The following is a 25,086-nucleotide window of genomic DNA, read 5'->3' on the forward strand; positions in this document are numbered from 1 at the left end:
CATTGCAAAGCTCAAAGAAAAAATACATAAAGAGTTGAAAATAACACACTGGATAATATTTGTAGGTAGCTGCTGTAATGCCATTGAGCACAGCATGCATGGCAGTCTGATATGCTCATCGGTGGATGTGGCTGGTGATCATATACTTTTACATATCCATATTTAGGAATATGTTACAGGGTGAGAGGAACCCAATCACCCTCCTGCTGTTGGGCACAAACCATTGCCTGATGATTTTGTAGAGATGGAAACTGACATTGCCCTAAACTATCCCATGCTTTGCCAAGTCAGCGACACTCTGACCCCTCTCTTTCTCAGGGGTGAGATCCCTGTACAGAGAGCCTTAAAGTGACACAACCCTCTGCATTTCATGGCCTGATATGAAAATATGCATTAGCACACCATTCTCAGTGATGGCGGCAACCATGGTTATGTTCCTCCCCATTGGTCTGCTTTACACATCCCCCTCGTTACAGAAAGTCAAGATACACCTGGAAGCAATTCATCAATTCAGGACAGATTTAGGGGGGAAATTAGCTTTAGGAAATGAGCTTTACATATCAGGTAGGTAGGCAGGCAGGCAGGTAGGTAGGTAGGTCCATAAACACACACATGCATGTGTTTTCACATGAAAAAAAATCAGATGATCTGTTTATTTTTAGTCCCATAGCTTTGTTCTATGTGGCCATTCCAGCCCACAGCTGAGGTACAATGGATCAGGATGGATTTAATGGTACTCCTATAGAAGTTGGGGAGAATGGGTGAGGGGTGGTATGATTTTCTCCTCCTTCAGAGAAAGCATAGAGATTGGTGATTTTTATTTAGCAGAGATTGTTTAATCTTTTCACAGATCAGCCTGTCTGTTATGATCGCTTCTAGGAAGGTGGCCCTGTCCATCACCAAGACTAATGGATCATTGTTATTTAATCTGGTTGCGGTTCTTCTTTCTAAAGTCACCAACGTTTTCTTAGATTTTGTCAACATTTTAATTGAATCCAGATGTTAGGGCATCCTTTGTCGAGTGTTTTGAACAGTAATACAAGTGAAATTGGTGAAAAACAGTGTAGTTTTAAAGATCGCTGGCTAATCTCTAATTTTTCCTCTGATTTTGACCTCATTATTGGAGTAAGGGCAACAGGAAGGAAGTCATTCTAGGAGGTTAATGTGGAGTTCTTGGCTAATGGTACAATGGTGGCTACCTTGCAGCATTAGGGAACAATTCAGAACCAAAGCCAGCTGATAAACACTTTGTTTTATTTTCCTTACTAGTATTTCATGCAGCCTGTCTGCCTTCCATGAAGATGCTTTTCAGAGGTCTATTATGAAACCTCCTCAACAGTTTCTGTTCTCCTGGAAGGGGCTCAGATTCCTCATTTTGTTAAGTGAAGTGCATCAAAGCTGCTTAAGTGCTTGGTTAATTAATGAGGATGGCCACATCTTTAGAGGACATCTTATGATTCTATCATAAGCAGTGGCAGTCCTAAAAGAAATTTATCACGGGGGGACAGGGGTTCATGTTATCCATGGGGACACACAACAAACACCCACACATACACACAAAAAATAGAGTGCATTGTTTAGTATATTAAGTGAAAACTAGTGTAACTGGATGAGTCATATAACGCAAACACTCATTGGTTTGCTAAAGAAAATCATCAGAAGCAGGCAGGTGTTCTTCACACTGCAAACAATGTCGGATTCAGAAAAAGATGTTGGAATGTCTGAAAGGTCAAAACAGGCGAGAGCGTATCGGGAGATGGAGGCAGATGGAGATGGAGACCAACAACTCATCCTTGGCTCTATCTCAAAGAATTTTTCGAAATAGTCGAAAACTTGAGCTTTCAATTCATATAGTGGCATCTGGCTGCTTTTTTTTTTTTTGAAGGTTACTTTATATTTTTATACTTTCAGTAGTTTTTGGACAACATACTTTTTCACTTTTACTTGAGTAAAGAGGTCAAGTTGATACTTCAACTTTTACCAGAGTGTTTTTAAACTGCGTTATACTTCTACTTAAGTAACTGAACACCACTGGATGACTTGCAGAGAGATAATTTTCTCTTTAACCCATTTAAGACAAAATCTAGTTCTGAAAAGAGCATAAATTCTGTATCTTTAATGTTAGTATAGTGATGTGCATAATTAACTGCAGTGTTTTTCTTCTCAGGTAATCGTTTACATATAGAAAATTTAATTTTAAATAAGTTAAAACATCCACTTGAAAGTATTACTGCTGCCACCGTCAGTATTAGAGGGATTAAAATGGTAGGGGTGGCCCATGATTGGGTAAGACCACCCCTGGCCCCCCATCTAGCTCCACCCCTGGCCATACCGCCCATTTATCTATTCAGCAGTAAGAATCCAACTGTATGATGAACATAAATAATTTGCAGCATTCTGCCTCCTTGCTATGTGTACAAACAACACACATAACAATCTTACGTAATCATGAGTCACACACGGCGTCGCGCGCGCGCGCCGTATGAGCGCGGCGCACGGAGGAAGAAACATGCGCAGTCCCGTCTTCGTCGGCAGCATCAGGACCAAAAAGATCCCAGCAGCGATGAGGAGGGGAGGGGGGAGAAAAATATGGTGCATATAAACACGCTGATGGAATCGATAGATCCGGGGTTCTTTGAATCTAATATTTCAGGTTCGTTTCAAATTTAGTCGCTTTAATACAAGCCTGAGGCGTGTGTGTGTGTGTGTGTGCGTGTTGATCACACATACAGGTTTCTCGTGATGACGACGCTGTAAACCTGCCCTCCGTTCCTCTTTTCGGGAAGGATTCCTCCAGTCTGCAGAGAATGAGAATGATGCTGACGGGCTTGTGTTGCGTAAAGGTCGCAGCTTGGTAGTGGGATGCACATCAGCGCTTGGCCGGGTTCGCTCTCCGTCGTTATGGCAGCTTTGTACCAGGGCACGGACACCTCCTCCTCTCCCGACAAATTCCTGGCCTTAAAAGACGTGAGGGAAGTGAAGGAGGAGACGACGCTTGACGAGAAGCTCTTCCTGCTGGCATGCGAGAAAGGTTAGATACACTTTTATTCCTTTTTATTTTTCAATGATTGTCTCTAAAATGTCCATATTCACCTATAGGGATTTAGTAGTAGAACATGATCTGCAAAGCAGGAGGATGTGCATCATTTCCAACATCAGCTCCTAACAAGGAGAGGTAATGCAATGATATACTATCTAGTCAAAAAGCACAGAGGCATTCTCAAGCAGTCATTGATAACTCCCTAGATTCACCATATAAAGCCTCTGTAAACATAACCCAGTTACTGAGGGAGATGTTATTGTTAAGCAAAGATTTAAGTGGCTGCCGCCTGCTCTGTCTCACCACTCGCCTCATAACTACTGCTAAGGTCTGGAAACGTCTCCTTACACATCTCTGCAAAAGTCACTTTAAAGCAGCTTTGGTGTCTGATGGATAATTGTGTGTTTTCCCAGGTGACTATTACATGGTGAAGAAGCTGCTGGAGGAGAACCGCCATGGTGAGCTCAACATCAACTGTGTGGACGTGCTTGGCCGGGACGCGGTGACGATCGCCATCGAGAATGAAAACCTGGACATCCTGCAGCTTTTGTTAGAGCATGGCTGCCAGGTTAGTAACACACTGCAAATCTGTTTTATTTGAATGTTTTTGGTGAGAGAGCACCCAATGCATGATAAATGGAATGATGCATAGTTTTCCAACACCACCAACTGCATTTGATTGTCTGTTATTAGTAAAGACAGCTTACACATCTGGGTTTTATTCACTGGCAGGGCTGCTGAATTGTTGAGAGGAAGCCATGGAAAATTTGCATGTAGGGGATGAGACAAAAGTTTTTTTACCAATGAAAACAATGTGTGGCTGAAATTCTGACAGTGTGAACATACATTCCCTATAGTGAAACACAGTGGTGGCAGTATCATGCAATGGGTATGTCTGTTTCCGGAGCAGAGACAGATGGTTAGAACTTGTTAGATTAGCTGTAAATTGAGGGGATTGTTGGCCTAGTGGGTTAGAGCAGTGTGCTTCGATCCCCCACAGCCTGCACTCTGACCTTTAACCCCCCGATTGCTCCCAGGGCGCCACACAATGGCAGCCCACAGCTCCCCACAGGGATGGGTTAAATGCAGTTGTAAATTTCTCCAATGTGAGATCAATAAAATTCAGTTATCATTATATAAAATCACATTTACAATAGAATACTCTACATTATTGATTCTCGATTTTCCAATTTTTTTTAAACAATTCTATCACATTGACATTTTTAATAACATTTTAACTTGAAATTTTACACATTGTACACCATTAAAAATACTAAGAAAATGCCACCAATATCCACTAATGCTTGATGGCTGAGTTTTAAGTTGGAAGATTTGACATTAAGTTTAGTAAACCTGAAATACCAACTCGCCATGACCTTCAAATTCAATATGGTCGCTGCATATTTCAAACAAAGTATTAGCTGCAATAAAAAGCTCCCTACTTTTAACCATGTGTATTTCATTTTCTGATAAAGTCCAACATTATATGTAAACATGTTTATTTACAGTTTGTAAATTACATACAAAATTACAAATATTGTTTTACTGTAATTTACAGGTTTTGCTACTATCAGTTAGCCCGTGTTTTGGCATTTAACCCGCTGTTCTCAGCCTTTAAACTGGAACATAACCAAGTTTGGCTTCTGTATCATTCTCAGATCAACATCAGAAGTCCACTTGAACATACTAGTAGAATTTCTCCTAATGCTCTGTCTCACACTTCACTATTTTTGTTTTTTCCTGTTAAATTCAATTAAATTCAGTTTATTTATATAGCGCAAATTCACAACACATGTCATCTCAAGGCACTTTACAGTTAACCACATCATACAGTCACACTGATTCAAAGTTTTCTATCTAAGGAAAACCAGTTGATTGCATCGACTCATTGACTCAAATACAATCCCTCACACTAAGCATGCTTGTAGAGACAGCGGAGAGGAAAAACTCCCTTTTAACAGGAAGAAACCTCCAGCAGAACCAGGCTCAGTGTGAGCGGCCATCTGCCGAGGCCGACTGGGGTTCAAGGAGACAGAAGCAGAGATACAAAAAGGAGTTTGCAAAAAAAAAAAAATATATATATAATATATATATATATATATATATATATATATATATATATATATATATATATATATATATATATATATATATATATATATATATATATATATATATATATACGTAAATCCTTTTGACTGTTATCTCATTTGAATGTACCTTGGAAAGTCATGTGTTGAAATTGCCCATTTAAAGCCCAGGTCAAGATCCAGTTGAGAATCTATAGGTATATTTGAAAATATTCACAGATGCTCTGCCTGCTCTGAACAGTCAGTCTGATTGAGCTCGAGCTTCAATCTCAAGATGTGCAACACTAGAAGTGACACCTTATTGTGTAGATCAGGGGTCAGTAATGCAGTACCCGTGGGCACTAAGGGGCCCTTTAAGACCACATGGGGTGCCCTCAGCATTTTTTCAAAACAGAACAACTCACCAGTGGACTAGGTTTGAAATTGTATTTAGAGCCGATGCTCTTGTTTTTATTATTTATAGAGCATTTTATTATATCAGTCATTTAGAACATTTAAGCATTATGGGGATTTCAAAATGACAATATCTAAAGGCAAATTAGAAATGAAAAGAAAAAATAGAAATATGTTTATTATCTATGAAGTTTAGGTAAATAATGACTCCTCCCATTCATAGGTCAATAGTGGTAGCACGTCCACTAGCTCAGTACTCAGGAAGTAGCCCTCAGTCTCAAAAAGGTGACCTGTGGTGTAGATACTTTAAGGTATGGTTTTTTCCCCCTCATTTGTGTTTTCTAAAATGGTGTAACTCTCTGAAGGCCACAGATGCCTTGCTGGTGGCCATAGACTCTGAGGTTGTGGGAGCTGTGGACATCCTCCTCAATCACAGACCAAGGCGGTCCTCAAAGCCCTCTATTGCTGTAAGTTCGTTCTCATTACAGACTGAAACAACAGAGCACCACAGCACTTCCTCTCCTGCATTTTCTAATAGTCTTTTGCTGTCCTTCTCAGAAACTGATGCAGCGGATCCAGAATCCGGAGTACTCTACTACCATGGACGTGGCTCCGGTCATCCTGGCAGCGCACAGGAACAACTATGAGATCCTCACCATGCTCCTAAAACAAGACATCTCTCTCCCTCGGCCTCATGCTGTAGGCTGCGAGTGCATGCTCTGCAACGCTAAAAACAAGAAGGACAGCTTAAGGCATTCCAGGTATATGGTATCTGTGTCATTTCTAGGTGACAAACATACACATAAAGGAGTTTCTGTCATGGTAGCTTATGAATGTCTGTTTGTGTATATCCAAAGAAATTATTGATGGAAAAGCTTTAGCAGGAATGCTTTTAGCTGTTCATTAAACCATTTTGTCTCTGCGCCACAGAGGACTCCTAATGCAGTGTGTTGGTTTTCAGCCCTTCTTACAGCATGTGCTTGGAAGAATCAGCTTTTAGTTTAGCAAATGTATAATGTACTGTAGTTGTTTTACACACACATATTGAAGAGATTTCTTGCCTAATTTAAGGAAAAGCAAAAGTAAACCCCCTTTTTGATTTCCTCAAAGAAGGCATGTGTGTTGCTTTTGTTTCTAGATCTCAGCTAGGAAGAGGATTTAGCTGAGTTGTTCTGCTGGGTAGTTTTATTCTCTCTCCCACACAGCCCTCTGAATAAATGTGTGTCCTTGCCAAACAACACAGAATTTAAAATAGATTCGAATTAAGTAACTAGATTATATTTTTATTTTCTTTGCACTTTAGTAGTAAGTGAGTACTTTATTATTCATAGCTCCTCCAGATGCAAACAGTTTGTTACCTCAAAAGCGTTTCCAGGAGTTAAGTAAATGATTTTCCTCTCTCAGATAAGCTACGTTAATCTGTAGGAGCTACAGTGGAAAACTTTTAATATTCAGTTTCTTTTCATACTTACATTCATATTTTCATTCTGCAGCTATAGCTTAAGCCTACTGAACTAAGAGGTGCAAAGCCAGTCTTAAAACATCACTTTTAATTTAGTAACTTTCCAGTCATGTTTTAGCCTCAAGCTTTAAATGACATTTTTTTTACTTTATGTGAAAGACCAACATAGGGTAGTAGTGTATAATTGTGAAGAAGAAGAGAACATTCAGATACTCAGATTTTTTTGTGTGTTAACGGTCAAAATTTCTTTCTATAATTTGTCATAAGGCTTTTGCACACATCCCAACTAAAAGGGACATTATTCATACTTGGCTAAAAGTTTTTCGTAGCCATATGTATGCAGTCTGACTCAGAACAGTAATAAAATCTGTTTCCTTCGTTTTATATCACTTTTATTTAAATTTCTTTATATAACCTGAGGGATCCAACAACCTTGGCTGAGTGATGTTTCAGTTGAATTTTAATTTTTCCTCAGCTTCAATCATTGTTTATTAATATTCAGATTCCGTCTCGACATCTACCGCTGCCTGGCGAGCCCCTCTCTCATTATGCTGACGGAGGAGGACCCCATTCTACGAGCATTTGAGCTCAGCGCAGACCTGAAGGAGCTCAGCCTTGTGGAGGTGGAGTTTAGGTAAAATGCTTGGTGTTCATTCGCCGTCCTCTGCCTATACAATCAGGTGCCCTTCCTTCCTTCCCTCCTTCCTTCCCTCCTTCCTTCCTTCCTTCCTTCCTTCCTTCCTTCCTTCCTTCCTTCCTTCCTTCCTTCCTTCCTTCCTTCCTATTTTGGGATTTTTACAATCACATTGTAAACCTTATAGATTTTAGTCTGGAAAATAACGCAATTTTTAAGTACAGCATGTGCAGGTGCATGCATAGAGCACCATAAAGAATATTGTTTTCCATAATCTTGTTTCTCTACTGTAGGAATGACTATGAGGAACTAGCAAAGCAGTGCAAGATGTTTGCCAAGGATCTTCTGGCCCAGGCTCGAAACTCTAGAGAGCTCGAAGTGATTCTTAATCACACTTCCAGCGAGGATCAAATTGACAAGAGGGGCCTTTTGGAGGAGCGCATGAACCTCAGCCGGCTTAAACTGGCCATCAAGTACAACCAAAAAGAGGTAGGTTGTAGAAAGTATTTCAATAAAGGCTTTCAGATTTCATTTCTGCCATAAGTTATCTCCAATTCATTGCATTAGCTGTCATATTTTTTCTGCCACAGCAGCACATTATGTCTTTGGGGGACAAAAGTTTGGCAACTCAAAGTGCTTCCTCCAGGCAGCAGAAGTAATGGATAAACTAAAGCTCTAAGTTTAAAGCTGCTGACTGATTTATAGCCTATAAGGTTTCATATGAAAAATGTGACTCATCTATCATTGTACAGCTAGCAGCACAGTCCTCCCTGCTTGAATAAAACCCCAAAACATTAATAAAGCTACTTGAAAGGCAGCAGATCAGAAAAGTATTTATACAGGAATCGTGGTAAAAAAATTAAACAAAGATTTATCTTATTCATTCTTCATATTACCTCACAATAAAAAATGCAGAAGCTGCAGTACCTTGCAAAGTACTTAAACGTCTGACACTTTTTTTGCACCTTACAACGAAAAAGATTAATATTGTAATTATTGTGTTATAATAAAATTAAATATGATTGAAATACTCATTCATGTTAGTAAGTCCTTTAATTAGGTAAAACCATAATATGGATCTATTGGACACAGATTGATGTTTTCAAGCCTTCATTATAACTATTCATAATGATTTTTCCAATTAAAGCCAATTAAAACATAACATTTAGGATTAGACTATGGATTCACACCAATTTAAAAAACTCCCAATTTCAATATAGAAATTTGGGCTTAAGAAAAATGGTTGTAACTTTCAAAGGTATTTTTAATCTTATAAATTAACCTCATTAGGACAAATATTCTAACTGATTGAATACGCCTGAATTTTATTGGGTTTTTATATCTTAGACTAACAAAAAGTGGTACGTAATTGTAAACAATCAAAATGTTTTTTCCTCTTTTTCTATTTCTGTCGTCCATTTTTACAGTTTGTGGCTCAGTCCAACTGTCAGCAGTTTCTCAACACCGTCTGGTTTGGCGAGATGGCCAGTTACAGACGCAAACACACCTGCCTTAAGATGGGCACGGTGCTGAGTGTGGCGTTGCTCTGGCCACTCCTCTCTGTCTGCTACCTGCTGGTACCCCGCTCTCGAGTTGGTCAGATAATTCACACGCCGTTCGTAAAGTTCATCATCCACAGTGCCTCCTACTTCTCCTTCCTGCTGCTGCTCAACCTTTACTCTATGATCTACAATGGAGACAAAAAGAACCTAATGGGCCCTCCGCTGGAGATGATCGATTACCTGCTGATCCTCTGGATCATAGGTAAGCGTTTATCCTGTAATTGATTACCCTGGTGTGGTCTGAATATTTAGTCTAAAACAGGACTAAAGATATGTGGAGGGAAAAATGACCCTGAATGTAACGTCTCCAATGGTGAAAAGTGTCTGTGCCAAAGCAGCAAACAGGTAGGCTGGAACAAGCAGGATGAAGATACATTCAGTCATATAAGATCTATTAGAGGCTGCAAAAGATTTTAAATGAAGAGAGATGTTCACTTTCTAGCAGGGGAAACAAAAATATTTTTTTTACGATTCCTGGGTTTAAAGGGTCTAGTAAAAGTCCAAACACAAATCTAATTTATAAAACTGATGTCTATGAAAACGTATATGATGGATAGTGCATGAGTGCACTATTAAGAAAGGAAAAAGGACAAAAATACTCCTTCTTAGGATTTGCAAAGCTAACAGAGACACACTCCATGAAAAGGATTTTGTATGAAAACAATGTATGTTTTCCTTCCACTAAGCTATTATGCATTATTATGCATTATTATGCAAATTTCAAGGGGTGCAAATATTTATGCAAAGGACATTAAATAAATGCCAGACCTTGCTTATAGGACACAACAACAAAAAAAAGTCCAGTTTATGAAGAGAGAGCAGCCTCTCTCCCTACCTTCCTCATCTGCCGAGAAGCCATTATCATCACGCCATTTGGGTCTCATTAATGGCTCTGGTTTCTTGGTCGGGATATATCTAAGTGGCAGTAAAATCTTGCTGTTTTTCCTTGCTTCAACATGCTGAAGGTCTCCTTATTTATACCCCTTGGTTGATAAAGCTTCCCTTTAGCAGTTTCTGACAGGTAACAAAATCCTGCAGAGTGATTCTATTGGTTTATTAACTGTTACAGAAACGCATGTAGAATAGTTTCCAATTAAATGTCAGCTGTGATTTAAAAAAGAATAAAAACAAACCGGGTTTTGTAAGTCTTGAATAAAGATAAACATTATAATATTATATTTGTATTAACTATTTTGAATGAACATCAGAGGATTTGTCAATAATTTATCAAAGATGATGAAGATGTGATCTAAACAGCAGGGGTCCTTTTGCATCAACACTTCATCCTCTAGGAGCCAAAAGAAGAGGATTAGAGGCTGTCAGGATTAACCTTCATTAACATATTTTGCTATCAGGATTCAAGCAGCTATTAAAGCTCTTGTTTGAGTAGGATGTTCACACTCTGTGATCACACATTAGCCAGCATTTTTCTCTTGTTGTTCACTCTTGCTCTCCTGCTGCACCCTTCTTCTCATCTTTCTCTTGCTCCCTTTAGCCAGTTGCCTATCATTAATGGATAAATCAGATGCTGTCAGACTGAGTATGTTTGCTCTCGGCTGCACGGATGCGTCTCTCTCATGTTGTGTTTGATCGTCTCATTTCTCAAACACAATGAGTGTGGGTAGAAACAGCTATTAGGGCTTTTATAAGGCTGTCGCTTCTTTCCTGGCTTCCTTTTAAAAATCCTGACAGAGTTATCACATTGGATATTTTTATAACCTTTGTAGCCACAGAATTAATGGTGCAGTTTACTTTATTTTTGCAAATGTGTTTTGCTTTTTTTCATAAAATAAAAAAAAAAAATAATACTGCCCCTTTTTAAGAAATTATTCATGCTTTCTTAAATGTATTTTCACAGCGTCGTTTTCCACTGTTTCATTCCTTTTTTCCCTTGCGGTTCCATCAGAGAAATGATTTATGTGTTTTATCAGAAAAAAAAATCCATGTCTTTAAGAATCAACGTGTTCAATTTTGCACCCTTGTAGGAATGGTGTGGTCGGACGTGAAGCGCCTGTGGTACGAGGGGCTGGAAGACTTTCTGCAGGAGTCCAGGAACCAGCTGAGTTTTGTCATGAATTCTCTTTATCTGGCAACCTTCACGCTTAAGATAGTCGCTCATAGCAAGGTAAAACAACATTACATGTGTAAAAAAAATCATACATATTGAAAAGATAGTTATTAAATATAAAAATGTAAGCACAGATTTTATTTTTGTTAAAGAAAATCTCCATTTAACACTTCTTACAAGGGATGTCAAAATACGTGTGAGATAAAATCAGTGTGTCCCTCAGAAAGTTTTATTATTTTAGCTAAAAACTATCTGTGTGTTTAGATATCAAAGCACAGCCGATGTTCTAGAAACAAGTTGTTCTCTTTAAGATTTTCTTTTTTTTTATCTGCAGTTCAAAGAGACACAGACAGAGAGGAAGAACTGGGACGCCTTCCATCCCATCCTGGTGGCTGAGGGCCTCTTTGCCTTCGCCAACGTTCTGAGTTACCTCCGACTCTTTTTTATGTACACCACCAGCTCCATTCTGGGGCCTCTGCAGGTTAGTAGGCACTTACATATATAAGGATTATGTACTTTGTGTTTTCAATGATATTTTTGTCACACTGAGACAGACAGACGATCACACCACCCACTCTCTTCCTCAAGGGCAAGCCTGCGCTTAACGCCACACCAGCTGCGCTTTCTGTCTGATAACGCCCTCATTGGCATTAAATACAAGCACTATGTTTCTTTTGTTATCTTAGGGGGATACATTTTTTGTGTGCAGATAATAAAGTAATCAAAGTACACAAAACCTTCACATATTTTTGTCATCTGCATTTCCCATTCTGCTACTATTACTTTTTTTAAAAACCTGCTTTTGTACTCTGAAATGTTTTAGATATGTTTTTTGTATTTTGGTGGTTTTGAAGCAGGTTGGGAAGTTTCTTAGGCTTTGGGATACATTTTTTAAAAAGCTTTTAGATTGATTTCTGTCAAAAATCAAGCAAATAATCCAAACCTTGTGCCATCTTGACAGGCAGGATGTGTGCAAATCGTAAACATGTAATAGAGAAGATGTATGTTATTATGGTCAGTAACTCCCTCTTATTTTTTTTTTTTAAGTTAAACTTATCTGAAGCCTTTTCAGTCACAAACACATCCAATGCAATCATAGCAGGCTCACTACAGATCCAAGGCAGTGCAAAAGTATTCATATTCAGTGAACAAACTGATGGGGAATTTCATGATACAGATCAACACTAACAAGCACAAATCTCTAAGTTGGAAGGAAATGCCACATGTTTTTCTTCATATATATATTTTACAAATATGCTTATGAAATAAAGCAGGGCATGTCCCTTTGGTCAATACTAGGAAACCATTTTACCGGAATTAAAGCTTTGTACACCTAAAAGCTCAAATGAATGCTTGAGTTCATCAATTGAGGATAAGTCTAAAGTTCTATTAAATTATTCAAGTAAATATCCTTTCATTTGACCATTCCATTATAGTCTTGGCTTAGTTCTGTTTAGAGTTAATTAGCTGCTGTGTCATGATGGGTTTCAGAGTTTGCCCACATGCAGTAACAACTCAGAGGCTGGGTAAAAGTTAAACAGTTTATTGAGAGGTATGGAACTCAGATAGACTAACAGAGCAACTCAGAGGGACAAAACAAGAGACACGAATGATTCCTTCCAAGGCTTGAATGACCAGGCTTATCCAGAGGATCAGGAATTAATCCTGCCGAAGACCACAAAGGAGACAAAGGGTTAGATCTGAGGACTCAGAGAGACGAAAACTCAAAATCAGACATCGCTAAGCTCTGAGAGGCTAGAGTACCCAAAACTGGAAAACACTCTGGTGAAGAGGTGGTGACAGTCCGCTGCTCATATACTCCTCTGGTGATGACCCAACGAGCCGCAGGTGTGGGTGGATGGATGGAGACAAAAAAGGAGCACAAAAACATTCCCCCACAAACAGAAACCCTAACATGCTGGAAGGAGATAGCACATAGTACAGCTGGATTCTGGATTTATGCGATGAGTAAATTACACAGATGGACTTACTTAGTCATAAGATTTTGTTAAGGGGTGTCAGGCTAAAGAAAGTTCCTCATTTGAGTTGATGTTTCTCTTAAAATTCTAATAAAACACATGCGGGTAATGAGATTAATATGTAGCAAAGAGTGTAAAAGCCAAGAAGTGTAAATACTTTTGCGTGGCATTGTAAAGTGCTGTCAACCAAAAAGCATCCAACATCACCAAAACATGTGAAATACTTTGTCTAGTTTGGCTAGTTTTTTATGGAAATCACTTCACTAATTATTGACTCACTCTTTTTTAATAGTTGCATTGAATTAATTTAAGATTATTTCACAAGAATGAAATCATAATCCTACATTTCTTCTCTTCACCTGTTAAAAATCTGAAATCTGCATTTTACATTTACCATTCATTCTCTTCTGGGGTTTTTTCTGGGTCAAAAGTGTTCATTGTTCTTAAATCAATTGTGTCTACAAGAAATATTGATAAAAACAGCAGATGTCCAACTTCTCTAGCCTTCTGTCTAGAATTTCCTTTTCTTTCCTCTCCAGCATGCGTGATCTGTATTACGTAACACAGTCCTCAGGTATGCAGCCGTATATTTCCAGGGGCACAGTTTGTGGTAGGCTTATAAAACACTAATTCTACATTGCAGATCGTAAACACCGTCATTCCAGCTTCAGTCTCCTTTTGCCTTTTTGCTTCCCCTCTCTCCTGTCTCCCTGCCTCCCTCATGCTGTGATATCAACCCGTGACTTGCAAGGATGGAAAAATGATTAGCTCTGGAAACAGCTGCACTCACATGTGAGACACACCTCTCCCAGCCAATGTGCACGCACCCACACATTTCAGCACTCTTGTGATATCTGGCCAAACCCACTCGTCCATCCAGCCGCACCCAGAAATTCCCTCCATCCAATGTTCAAGCACCCAGACAGTGACTCAAGACTATGGGGGTTGCTGACAGGACGGTTCCTCTGAATAGGACTTTCCTGGAGAGCGTCAGTCATGTACTATTGGCATAATTTCCCCCCCTGCTGAGCTCAGCAACAGCGACTGGATGTGTGAATATTTGCTTGCTCACTCACCGGTCTTTACCTCCCTGATAGACTTGATCCATCACACCTGATGGTTAACTCCACACAGGAATGCTCTTGAGAGTACAAGCACAAGCTGTCCTCAAGTTATGCAATCTATCATATTTGTATAGGTTTCTGAGTAATTACAATACTGTTACAGTGAAATACTGTTTTCTAATGTATCTCTTGTGTAGAATAGTCCTCTAGACTCGCAAGAACCATAAAAAGCTTTGAATTAAATAAATGTTTCATTTTAGACGGAAAATGTTTTTAGAAATCAAAGTACAGGATTTTAAACAGTGCATCATGTCACACAGATTATTAATGTCCCTGTTGGAGATGCACCAATTCAGGTGTTTCTGATCCAATCTGATACCTGGACAGAGCTGAACAGATGCCTGATGGGACTTCAAAAGACAAACAGACCCACAGCATCTCAGATCGTGTGTGTTTTCATAAAATTGGACATGCGTTTCTTTCCATATTTACTTCTCTTTTTACTCCAGGCCCACCTGGAATGTTTACTGCACCTGAAAATAGATCAACCAAAGCACAGCATTCTGGTTAAAGTCCCAGTATAGTTCTGCAGACTCTACACCTTTTTGTAGACTTATGCTTGGATTCCATACATTTTGTCTTGGCTCACAAAACTTTAATGACCCCTTTAAAAAAAGATATTTTTTGTTTTATATATAAAAGTAAATTAACATAAAATCCATATAGTGTATCTATCTCCTTGTATGTGTATTCAAATTTTCCTTTTTAAATAGACTTAATATTGTTAATTTATATTGCTGCAAAGCAAAAAAAAATTATTATGGGTTTACTTGTATTTTTTTGTTTGTATAGAAATTTTCTACCAGGATTGTCATTGAACTGGGTATTGGTTTGCATTACTGGGATATTTGGTCAACAATTATATTTGCCAGTGTTTGACTTAAACACTAAATCCTTTTCAGTCAATATTAGGAGCAATTACATCCTGGCTCTGTTTGTATAGTTACTAAGCTGGGCTTTATGTCAGGTTTGCCAAGGAAGGGTACAACCTCAGCTCAGATCCTAAATCACCCGTGTACATAGTGGTTGGGGAATTTATAAATGACAAGAGAATAAATCACCCTAACAGACCAACCCTTCTGCTCGAGGGGACTGGGTTTCATTTCAGCACCAACACCTTGGCCATCATTCACCCGGAGGTGGAGACAGAGCGGTCAGTCTGGAAACACTGTTTGGTTGTGATTTAGTTACTGTGACGAACTTGTTTGAGCATCCTTTTTAACAGATAGGGCCACTAAGGTTTAAAAATAGCAGGCTTCCAGTAATCTTGCAGGAGTTTTTTTTTTCTGCCCTCTTTGTCTTCCCTTGGGTACAGAGGACTCAGAGCTTCCCAGCTGTTGGATAAGGTATTTTTAAAGGAATAGTACACCCAAAACATGATTAGCCTTCATTTTCTACTCACCCCCATGCTGAACAACACTCTGGAGTACTTTTTTGATATCTCAAATGCATCTGGAGATCTGGGAGGCTTCTTGCTGTCTGCTGACATTCAAATAATGGAGGTGCCCAGCGCCCGAGGCAGAAAGGTCCATAAAAGTCCACAAAAAACGTTTCAATATTCCTCCATACTGCTCGTCCAACGTATTCCAAGTGTCCTGAGTGGGTAGCATCCAGAATTTACTCGAAACGAAGTCATTTAGAATGTTTTTAGAGCATAAACAGTAGTGTATAGGATTTCCTGAAAGCGCGTTCACAACGCTACGGAAACCGCGGGCGGCAGACCAACCCAGACAAAAGTGCGCATTTAGCTCAGCAAAGAACTCATGCTCTTCCTCAACACTGAAGTCCTCAGACATTTTTCTTTCGTTGTTTCTTTCTTTGCACAGGTAAACAGCACATTTCTTCTACGCTTGCATTATTGGCAGAGCAGACGCTGAATGCGCACTTTCATCTGGTTTGGTCTGCCGGCTTCCGTAGCGTCGTGAAAGCGCATGTGCGCGCTTTCAGGAAATCCTATACACTACTGTTTATACTCTAAAAACATTCTAAATGACTACGTTTCGAGTAAATTCTGGATGCTACCCACTCAGGACACTTGGAATACATTGGACGAGCAGTATGGAGGAATATTGACACGTTTTTTGTGGACTTTTATGGACCTTTCTGTCTCGGTCACCATAGACCTCCATTATTTGAATGTCAGCAGACAGCAAGAAGCCTCCCAGATCTCCAGATGCATTTGAGATATCAAAAAAGTACTCCAGGGTGTTGTTCAGCATGGGGGTGAGTAGAAAATGAAGGCTAATCATGTTTTGGGTGTACTATTCCTTTAAGGTATCTAGATGGGGGCAGACTTGTAATTCTTTGATCTTCTAAAATATCAAATAAAAATATAAATTGAACTTGATTGATCTCACAATGGAGAAATTAACTCTCTGTATTTAACCCATTCCAATAGTGAGCTGCCACTGTTGAATGCCTGGGGAGCAATCTGTGGTTAAGGGTCTTTCTCAGAGAGCCAGAGTTGCAGTCTGTGGGAGTGGGTTTCAAACTCACAACCTCAGGATTCCAAGCCCTATACCCTACCCTCTAGGCGGCCACTCCCCCTTTTGTTATGGTTAAAACCACCACCTCAGTTAAAAAAACTACATTCAAATTTTATTTCCCTGTTGTTACCTAAAGTGTTATGTGTCATTAAAAAATCCTAAATGGCACATCAGACTTAATTTTAAAAAAAATCTGTATCTACCTGAAAAAAATAGGTGGATCTCTGTTGCTTAATGTAAATGTATTGACCTTACCATTATTAATATGTTCTTTTACATGTGTGTTTTCTGTTTACAGATATATTTCTATGTAATGTAATAATGACAAACACTGAAAGCTTTCAATTATACTATTAAGTCATATTCTTTGAGTAAGCTGTGTTCCCAGACCTGAAAATAAACGACACGTGTCAATTTTCTACAGATCTCCATGGGTCAGATGCTACAAGAGTTTGGAAAGTTTCTGGGCCTCTTCCTGCTTGTATTATTCTCCTTCACCATTGGGCTCACCCAGCTGTATGGAAAAGACTACGTTAAAGACAGCAAGGACCAGATTAAACCAAGCAAGGACTGCGAGGGCATCTTCTGCCAGCAGCAGAGCAACGATGCATTTCACACGTATGTAGAACTATTCAGATAGTTAAAATTCATAAGTTTTAGACTTACAACTAAATATACATGAATAACTGGAATATTTCCAAATGCAATGAAAATAGAAAAGGTTATTCCTATATTTAAATCTGGAGATAAGCATACTATTAGTAATTATAGACCTGTGTCCCTTCTGTGTCAATTTTCAAAAATACTAGAAAAAGTGTTTAGTAAAAGGTTAGATAATTTCATTGAAAAACAAATATTTTGACAGATTGCCAATATGGTTTCAGAGAAAACCGATCCACTTCAATGGCACTGATGGCATTAACAGAAGAAATTACAGACAATATGGATAAAAAGAAATTTGCAATTGGTGTATTTCTGGATCTCAAAAAAGCTTTTGATACCATCAATCATGACATGTTTAAAAAAACTGGAAAGGTTTGGAATTAGAGGGGTGGCATTAAACTGGCTTAGGAGCTACATTGGAGAAAGGAAACAATTTGTAGAAATAGATGGTCAGAAATCAGATCTACTAAAAATAACTTGTGGAGTTCCGCAGGGATCAGTTTTGGGACCCAAACTGTTCAATTTGTATATAAACGACATAGTTAAAATATCAAACCTTATAAAGTACATTCTATTTGCTGATGATACAAGTATCTTCTGTACTGGAGAAAACCTTCAGCAACTTTCAGAAGTGGTCAACACAGAAATGGAAAAATTACAGCATTGGCTGAAAAACAATAAATTATCAGTAAATCTAGATAAAACCAAATTCATGATATTCGGAAACAATAAAAAACAGAAAAATAATCCAATTAAAATATCAATTGAAAGTGTTGATTTAGAACAAGTACATGAAATAAAATTCTTGGGTGTCATATTAGACGATAAGTTTAGCTGGAAACCTTAGATCAGCCTAGTAAAATCTAAAATAGCCAAAAGTGTTGCTGTTATAAGAAGAATTAGTTTCGTCCTGGACTACCAATCTTTGTTTATTCTGTACAACACACTCATTGTACCACATTTAACATATTGTGTGGAAGTTTGGGGGAATACATACAAAACAAATTTACAGCCATTATACGTTTTACAAAAGAAATCAATCCGAATACTACATAAAGTGGGATACTGGGAACACACAAACCAGTTATTTTATAATTCTGGGACCTGGTAATATTTAGAACTTCACAATTCATGTTTAAGGTCCGAAATCAAAAACTTCCACACAATATACAGGAAATGTTTGGTGACAGAGAGGGGGGTTATGATCTAAGAGGTGAAGGATACTTTAAAAAACAACACTTTAGAACAACCAGGAAGAGTTTTTGTTTATCTGTGTGTGGAGTAAATGTCTGGAATGGATTGAATGACGAGTTTAAAAAAATTATAAATGCAAACCAATTTAAAAAAACTGATTAAAACCGAGCTCATTTCAAAATATGTATATAAATATATAAGATGACTGTTTAATAGTCTATAATGTAATTGATGACATAAATAGTACTTAAAATAATTGTACATGGCTAAACATCATGTGGAATGGAAACAAGTGTTTTTTTGGTTTTTTGATATTTTGACAGTTAATTGATGATAAATTGACAAGTAGGAAAGGGGCAGGACATTATAAGATGTATCTTCTACCTGCTCCTTTTCGAACAGAAAATATAAAATTTGCATGTCACATGGGCAAAATAATTTGTTTTATATTTTACATTCTTAAGTTTGTTTCATTCAAAATTTTTTTCTTTCTTGATTGTTTTTACTGTCTGTTCGAAATAAATAAATAAATAAAATAAATAAAAAAATAAACATGATACATTAGTAATAGTAAAGGGTATAGAATGTATTATTATTATTTTTAGCTGTGTTCAGGTCTATAGAAATTATAGTGATATTTATTGCATGTCCAAATATAGAAGTACAATCATAGAGCAGAGACAGAAAGTAGAGATGACTGCCTGCAAGTGCTTTAAATGAAAAATACTGGCGGACATACTTTCCGCTCCACTTCTCACCAGCATTGTTAGTCTGATGCAAACAGCTCTCATAGTCTAATTTTTATCTTGTGAAATTTTGCAACAGCTAAAACTTACACCTTCCTACAAATAAACAACATGTAGAAGGTTAATGTTCAATAAAAGGCCATGTGGTTACCTAGATGGTCTGGCTGCTGACTTCATCTGGTCCCATAGTTGTTAATGTTTCAATATTAAAAACCTAAATATATTCACCTGGCATTTATGAACAAATATTAGCTCAGATTTTTTTTTTTGCAGATGTAGAATAAAATTTACTGTTTTTGCATTTTTTTGCAGTGTCCACACACTGGATAAAGAATCACATCACTGCAGTCTTAAGCGATAGCTACCGGGTTGGAATACATGGTTATAAATTGATTTATAAGTGTAAGATATCTAGTGGGCAGCTATGTTCCCTCACACGAAAATTTATGCAGGGCATAAAATAAAATCCAATGTAAACTGTAAATCAATTAGACCAATGCTTTGCTTGCCATACTAAATGAAATATGTTAAAAAACAAATCAATATGGAATAAGTTCATATTATTTTTATTTCTTTTTGGGCTCTTATAGTATCTCGTCTTTATTACAGCTATCAAAAATTACCTCAGTCTGCTGGATCTACTCTTTAATCCTACTTTAATATATCACTATAAAATCAGTTTTATGATAAAAATGTATTAATCCAATAGTTGTATTTGGATGATTATGTTTAATAAAAGTGAGTGTCCTTTTAAAAAGTTCAGAAAATGTCCTTATTCTGCACTTTAAAGGGCAATAAAGACAAATAAATGAATAATGTAGCTGGAAGAATATGTAGCTGTTCAAATTATTCTCCAGTCAAGGCTTCCAGAAGAATGAAACTCACCAGTTTGTAACATCCTAGCAATCAGACATGCACTCAGTTTAAGACGCACCTGTCTACCACGTAGCACAATGCTCCATGTGACATAATGAAGTACATAATGAAGCAATAACGTACACAGAGGTCATCAGCACATTCCAGATATGGTTGCTGCTGCACTTAGATGTGAGTAGCCAAAGGAGATCTCACAGCTTGAAGTATTTATGCTATACTTCAAACATCCAGTGCTGATTGTAAAAGAAGATTTAGTTTAATAAATAATAGCTAAACAGCATCCAGAAAGCTATTAAAGTGGCATGTTTGGACAATCATTGGAGAAGTAAAAAGGACATGTGAAAATTAGATATTCTTCTGACATTTATTAATATTTTTGTTTATGGATATTTATTATTAAATGCCTATACTGTTATGAAATTCATAGTAGAAATGCTATTCATCTGTGCTACTGCACATTTACATATAGCATACAACACATCTCATTACTTATTTTTATTTTTTATTTTATTTTAAGTTGGCCAAAGCACTAAAAATAAAAGTAAGCAACTAGAAATTACTGCTGTAATCTCTTATGATTTTAACAAACTATGGAAATTCTATGACCCCAGGTTTATAACTAGTTTAATATTGGTGTATTGCTTAAGAGTGCACATCTGATGTTGCCCCTTGTGTGTATGCTCAGGCACATGACAAATTAGAGGGAACATTGGCTGGCAGCCACTTTTATATTTATGCATCAGCTTCCTCTGTTTCCAGGTTTATGGGGACCTGCTACGCTCTGTTCTGGTACATTTTCTCCTTAGCGCATGTTGCGCTCTTTGTCACCCGCATCAGCTACACAGAGGAGCTGCGCTCCTTCGTCGGCGCCATGATCATAGGCACCTACAACATTGTGGTGGTTATTGTGCTGACCAAGCTGCTGGTGGCCATGCTCCATAAAAGTTTCAGACAAATTGCTGTAAGTTTAAACAACATCTGGCTCTGTAAATGTCTCAGGCAATTAAAATTAATCGCAGAGCTGAAAGCAGCATCTGTTTTTACTTATGTTACGATTAGATGTTACTTTAAGTTACTCCATAATGACTCACAGATGGTAAATTGTTTCTTTGTTTATTCTTTGAGTCACTATTTACAACTGATTAGATTACAATGGTGATTTTGCATTTCCAAGATTTTTTTTTTCTCTTGAACAGTTCAAGCTTTATGGTATAAAAGTGCTTTTTAATGTGCTTTTATAGAACCATGAGGATAAGGAGTGGAAGTTTGCACGGGCTAAACTCTGGCTGAGTTACTTTGATGACAAGTGTACCCTGCCCCCACCTCTTAATATCCTGACCTCTCCGAAGACCGTCTGCTACCTGGTGACCAGTCTCAGGAAATGGATCTGTTCTCACACCACAAAGGGCAAAGTGAAGAGACAGAATAGCCTCAAGGTGAGAAAGTTAAACATAGTCATGACTTTAGATGCATGTCATCTTTTTAAATTCAAAACAACGGTTAAAATAAACCCCTTTTCCTTTCATCGCATTTCTTTTGGCATAAACAGATATGTTGTTTATGGAAAAACTAAGTACACTCTAATAACCATAAGAAGGATGTTTTTTGATGGTTTTATTTATTCAATTAAATTCAAATTAGTTTTTTTTATATAGTGCCTATTCACAGTCCATGTCATCACAAGGCATTTTACGGAGACAATTCATCCAGATTATATAGTTAGATTAGCTCAAAGCTTTCTATCTAAGGAAAACCAGCTGATTGCATCAACTTATTGAATCGAAAGCAATTCCTCACACAAGCATGCTTGAAGCGACAGTGGAGATGAAAACTCCCTTTTAACAGGAAGAAACCTCCAGCAGAACCAGGCTCAGTGTAAGCGGTCATCTGCCAAATCTAACTTGGGTTCAAGGGGACAGAAGCAGACATAGAAAAAGATAAAAGGTAACTATCAACCAGCTCCAAAGGCGGCCAATTCCAGGAAACATACAGTCAGGGAGATGAGCTCCGAGCCAGTTCCCATGTCAGAGGATGAGAAAGAGCACATATAGTTAGTCACAGCAGAGAGATAGGATGAAAAACAGACCAAGCTCCAACATATATAAATAAAGGGGTTGACGGCAGCAGCATAGCTGATATCTCTCTCTAGGATGGCGTCACAGTCAAACAGGAACAGACCAGATGAAGCTACTATGGTGAGAAAAAGCAGAGAGATCATAACATTAGATATTGAACTACAAAATACTGCAGATGGGGAAAATAGAGATAGAATTAGTCAGAATGATTAAAAATGGGTCCCTATGTCCTCCAGCAGTCTAAGCCTATAGCAGCATGACTATAGAGATAGCTCAGGATAACCTGAGCCCCTCTAACTATAAGCTTTATCAAAAAGTTTTAAGCGTTCCCTTAAAAGTAGACAGGGTGTTTGCCTCATGGACTAAAACTGGTAGTTGGTTCCACAGGAGAGGAGCCCGATAACTAAAAGATCTGGCACCCATTCTACTTTCAGAAATTCTAGGAACCTCCACTAAACCTGCAGATTGAGAGTGAAGTGCTCTGTTAGGAACACAAGGAACAATCATATCTCTGATATAAGATGGAGCTTGGCCATTTAAAGCTGAAGTCTGTAAGTTTTTAAAAATCACTTTTTTGTCATATTGGCTAAAACTGTCCCTATGCCCAGACAGCAGAACATGTGATATGTAACCTGTGAAAAAAACTGCTTCAATTGGTACCGCCTACTGCCTGTATTTCAATCTGGAAAGAATAATTCGGGACGAGTCAAAACAACCAATCACAGCCAGAGGAGCGTCTGATGGAGTGTCAATCACAGCTCACACACGCTGAATCCCGCCCCCCCCTTCTGGTCGCATGCGGTAGCCGCGCAGATGCTGTGAGAGGGGTGGAGCTTGGAGGTGGGGCATGAGTGAAGCAGAGAGGGTGGGGGAGTGGAGTGAAACCTGTTTTTCTTCAAATTTTCAGTCGAAGTCTGCTCTCTCCTCAATGTTACAGACTGCAGCTTTAAGGCTTTATATGTAAGAAGGAGAATTTTAAATTATTTTCTGGATTTAACAGGAAGATAATGAAAACAAGCTAGAATAGAACAAATATGATCTCTCTTTTTAATTTTCATCAGAACTCTGGCTGTAGCGTTATGGATCAGCTGAAGGCCTTTAACTACAGTTTGTGGATTTCCTGATTTTAAAGAATTACAATAGTCCAGCCTTGAAGTAACAAATGCATGAACTGGTTTCTCAGCATCACCCCTGGACAGGATATTTCTAATTTTTGCAATATTTTGTTGATGAAGGATGGAAATTCTAGACACCTCTTGATATGGGATTGAAATTCTAGTCTTGATCAACACCAAGATTTTTTTCTTTATTATCTGAGATCAATTTAATCCCATCCAAATGAATTGACTCACTAATCACTTTATTTTCCAAGACTCTGGTCCAAAGACAGTAACTTCTGTTTGATATGCATTGAGATACATAAAGTTAAGAGTCATCTAGGTTTTTATGCTTTCAAGACATGTCTGTAGTCTATGTTATGAACAATTAGTGATATTAAGTGGAACACATTCTTTAAAATTATAACTTCATTATCTGATAATGCTCTGCTAAAGTGAAACATTCTTTTTGGGGAGCAGGACTCACCACCGGGAGTCTGACATAGTGAAAATCGGGACAAGAACGTAGGACGGTCTTATGTAAACATATCATCAGAGTGATTGACAATTAGGAGGACCAATTATTTTGATGATCCACTTGGAAAAAGAACATCCTCCACTACACCTTTATGACTTCTGTAGGTTTTTAAAACTGAAACAATGTCCATCCTTGAAAAAATGTGGTTTCTCTGCAGGAGTGGAAGAACCTGAAACAGAAGCGTGATGAGAACTACCAGAAGATCATGTGTTGTCTGGTACACCGCTACCTGACTTCCACACGACAGAAGATGCAGAGCATGGATCAGGCCACGGTGGAAAATCTCAACGACCTTCGCCAAGATCTGTCCAAGTTTCGCAACGAGATGAGGGACCTGTTGGGATTCCGGACATCCAAATACGCCATGTTTTACCCAAGGAGCTAAGGCAAAGAAAAAAACAACAACAAAAAACTGACTATTTCCTCTTCCTTCTTTCCTCCTTATTAACATCTGCTTCATGTTTATCTGGGATCCCCCAAGCATGTGCAAAAACTCTGCTCTTTAAAGTCACTGGGCTAATTTTAAAACCTGGACCTTTGTTAGAGAACTATGTATTCACCAAAGACTCAGGCCTCCTATTTATTCAGCTGTGTAACCCTTATCTTGTAAATAAAAAAAGCCATTCTTTTCAACAGAAAATAAAGATTAATAAAAGATTTGGACTTTCTTTGGATTTGATGACTCTAGAAACCTAGACAGAGATAGTTATTGTTGAAAACTAAGTAAAGAGAAATGAGAATTGAATATCTAATTATCAGCAGATATTTCTCTTGGTGTTTTCATTTGAAATAAATGCTTATTAGTGGGACCTGGTAGCTAACAGCTAATCCGAGCTGGGTAGAAACCAAAGCAGACATCTGACATTTTTAAAACAGCTGTTTTAAAATCGTATTATAAAAAATACTTACAGTAATGCTGCAGTATATTGTGGAATAACAGAACGGTGAAACCTCAACATCTTCTATGTGGATTATGAACAAGAAGCCATTTAACATGCTTCTATAACTGGTAAGCTGGTATTTCAAATGGGACAACTTGATTCCTCCTTGACCAGTCAT

The 25,086-nt window shown here is 38.0% G+C and overlaps 1 protein-coding gene across 2 annotated transcripts; it reads left to right on the top strand.

Annotated features, from left to right (window-relative positions):
• The first annotated feature begins 2,498 nt into the window (after positions 1-2,498).
• On the top strand, positions 2,499-24,684 carry trpc1 (transient receptor potential cation channel, subfamily C, member 1). Of its 2 annotated transcripts, XM_038289012.1 has the most exons (14): positions 2,502-2,653; positions 2,787-3,031; positions 3,454-3,608; positions 5,889-5,990; positions 6,082-6,284; positions 7,488-7,619; positions 7,913-8,108; positions 9,047-9,383; positions 11,167-11,306; positions 11,584-11,730; positions 17,263-17,456; positions 21,077-21,278; positions 21,559-21,753; positions 24,185-24,684. In XM_038289012.1, exons 2-14 carry the CDS (start codon positions 2,863-2,865, stop codon positions 24,410-24,412), a joined length of 2,400 nt encoding a protein of 799 aa, XP_038144940.1. In that variant the 5' UTR covers positions 2,502-2,653; positions 2,787-2,862; the 3' UTR covers positions 24,413-24,684. The 2 variants fall into 2 exon arrangements, with proteins under 2 accessions (XP_038144939.1, XP_038144940.1); XM_038289011.1 differs by having other exon boundaries at positions 2,499-3,031.
• Positions 24,685-25,086: the final 402 nt, after the last annotated feature.

This window comes from Cyprinodon tularosa, unplaced genomic scaffold (genome assembly GCF_016077235.1).
Source record: "Cyprinodon tularosa strain WSP-4 unplaced genomic scaffold, ASM1607723v1 ctg260, whole genome shotgun sequence".
Classification (NCBI taxonomy): Eukaryota; Metazoa; Chordata; class Actinopteri; order Cyprinodontiformes; family Cyprinodontidae; genus Cyprinodon; species Cyprinodon tularosa.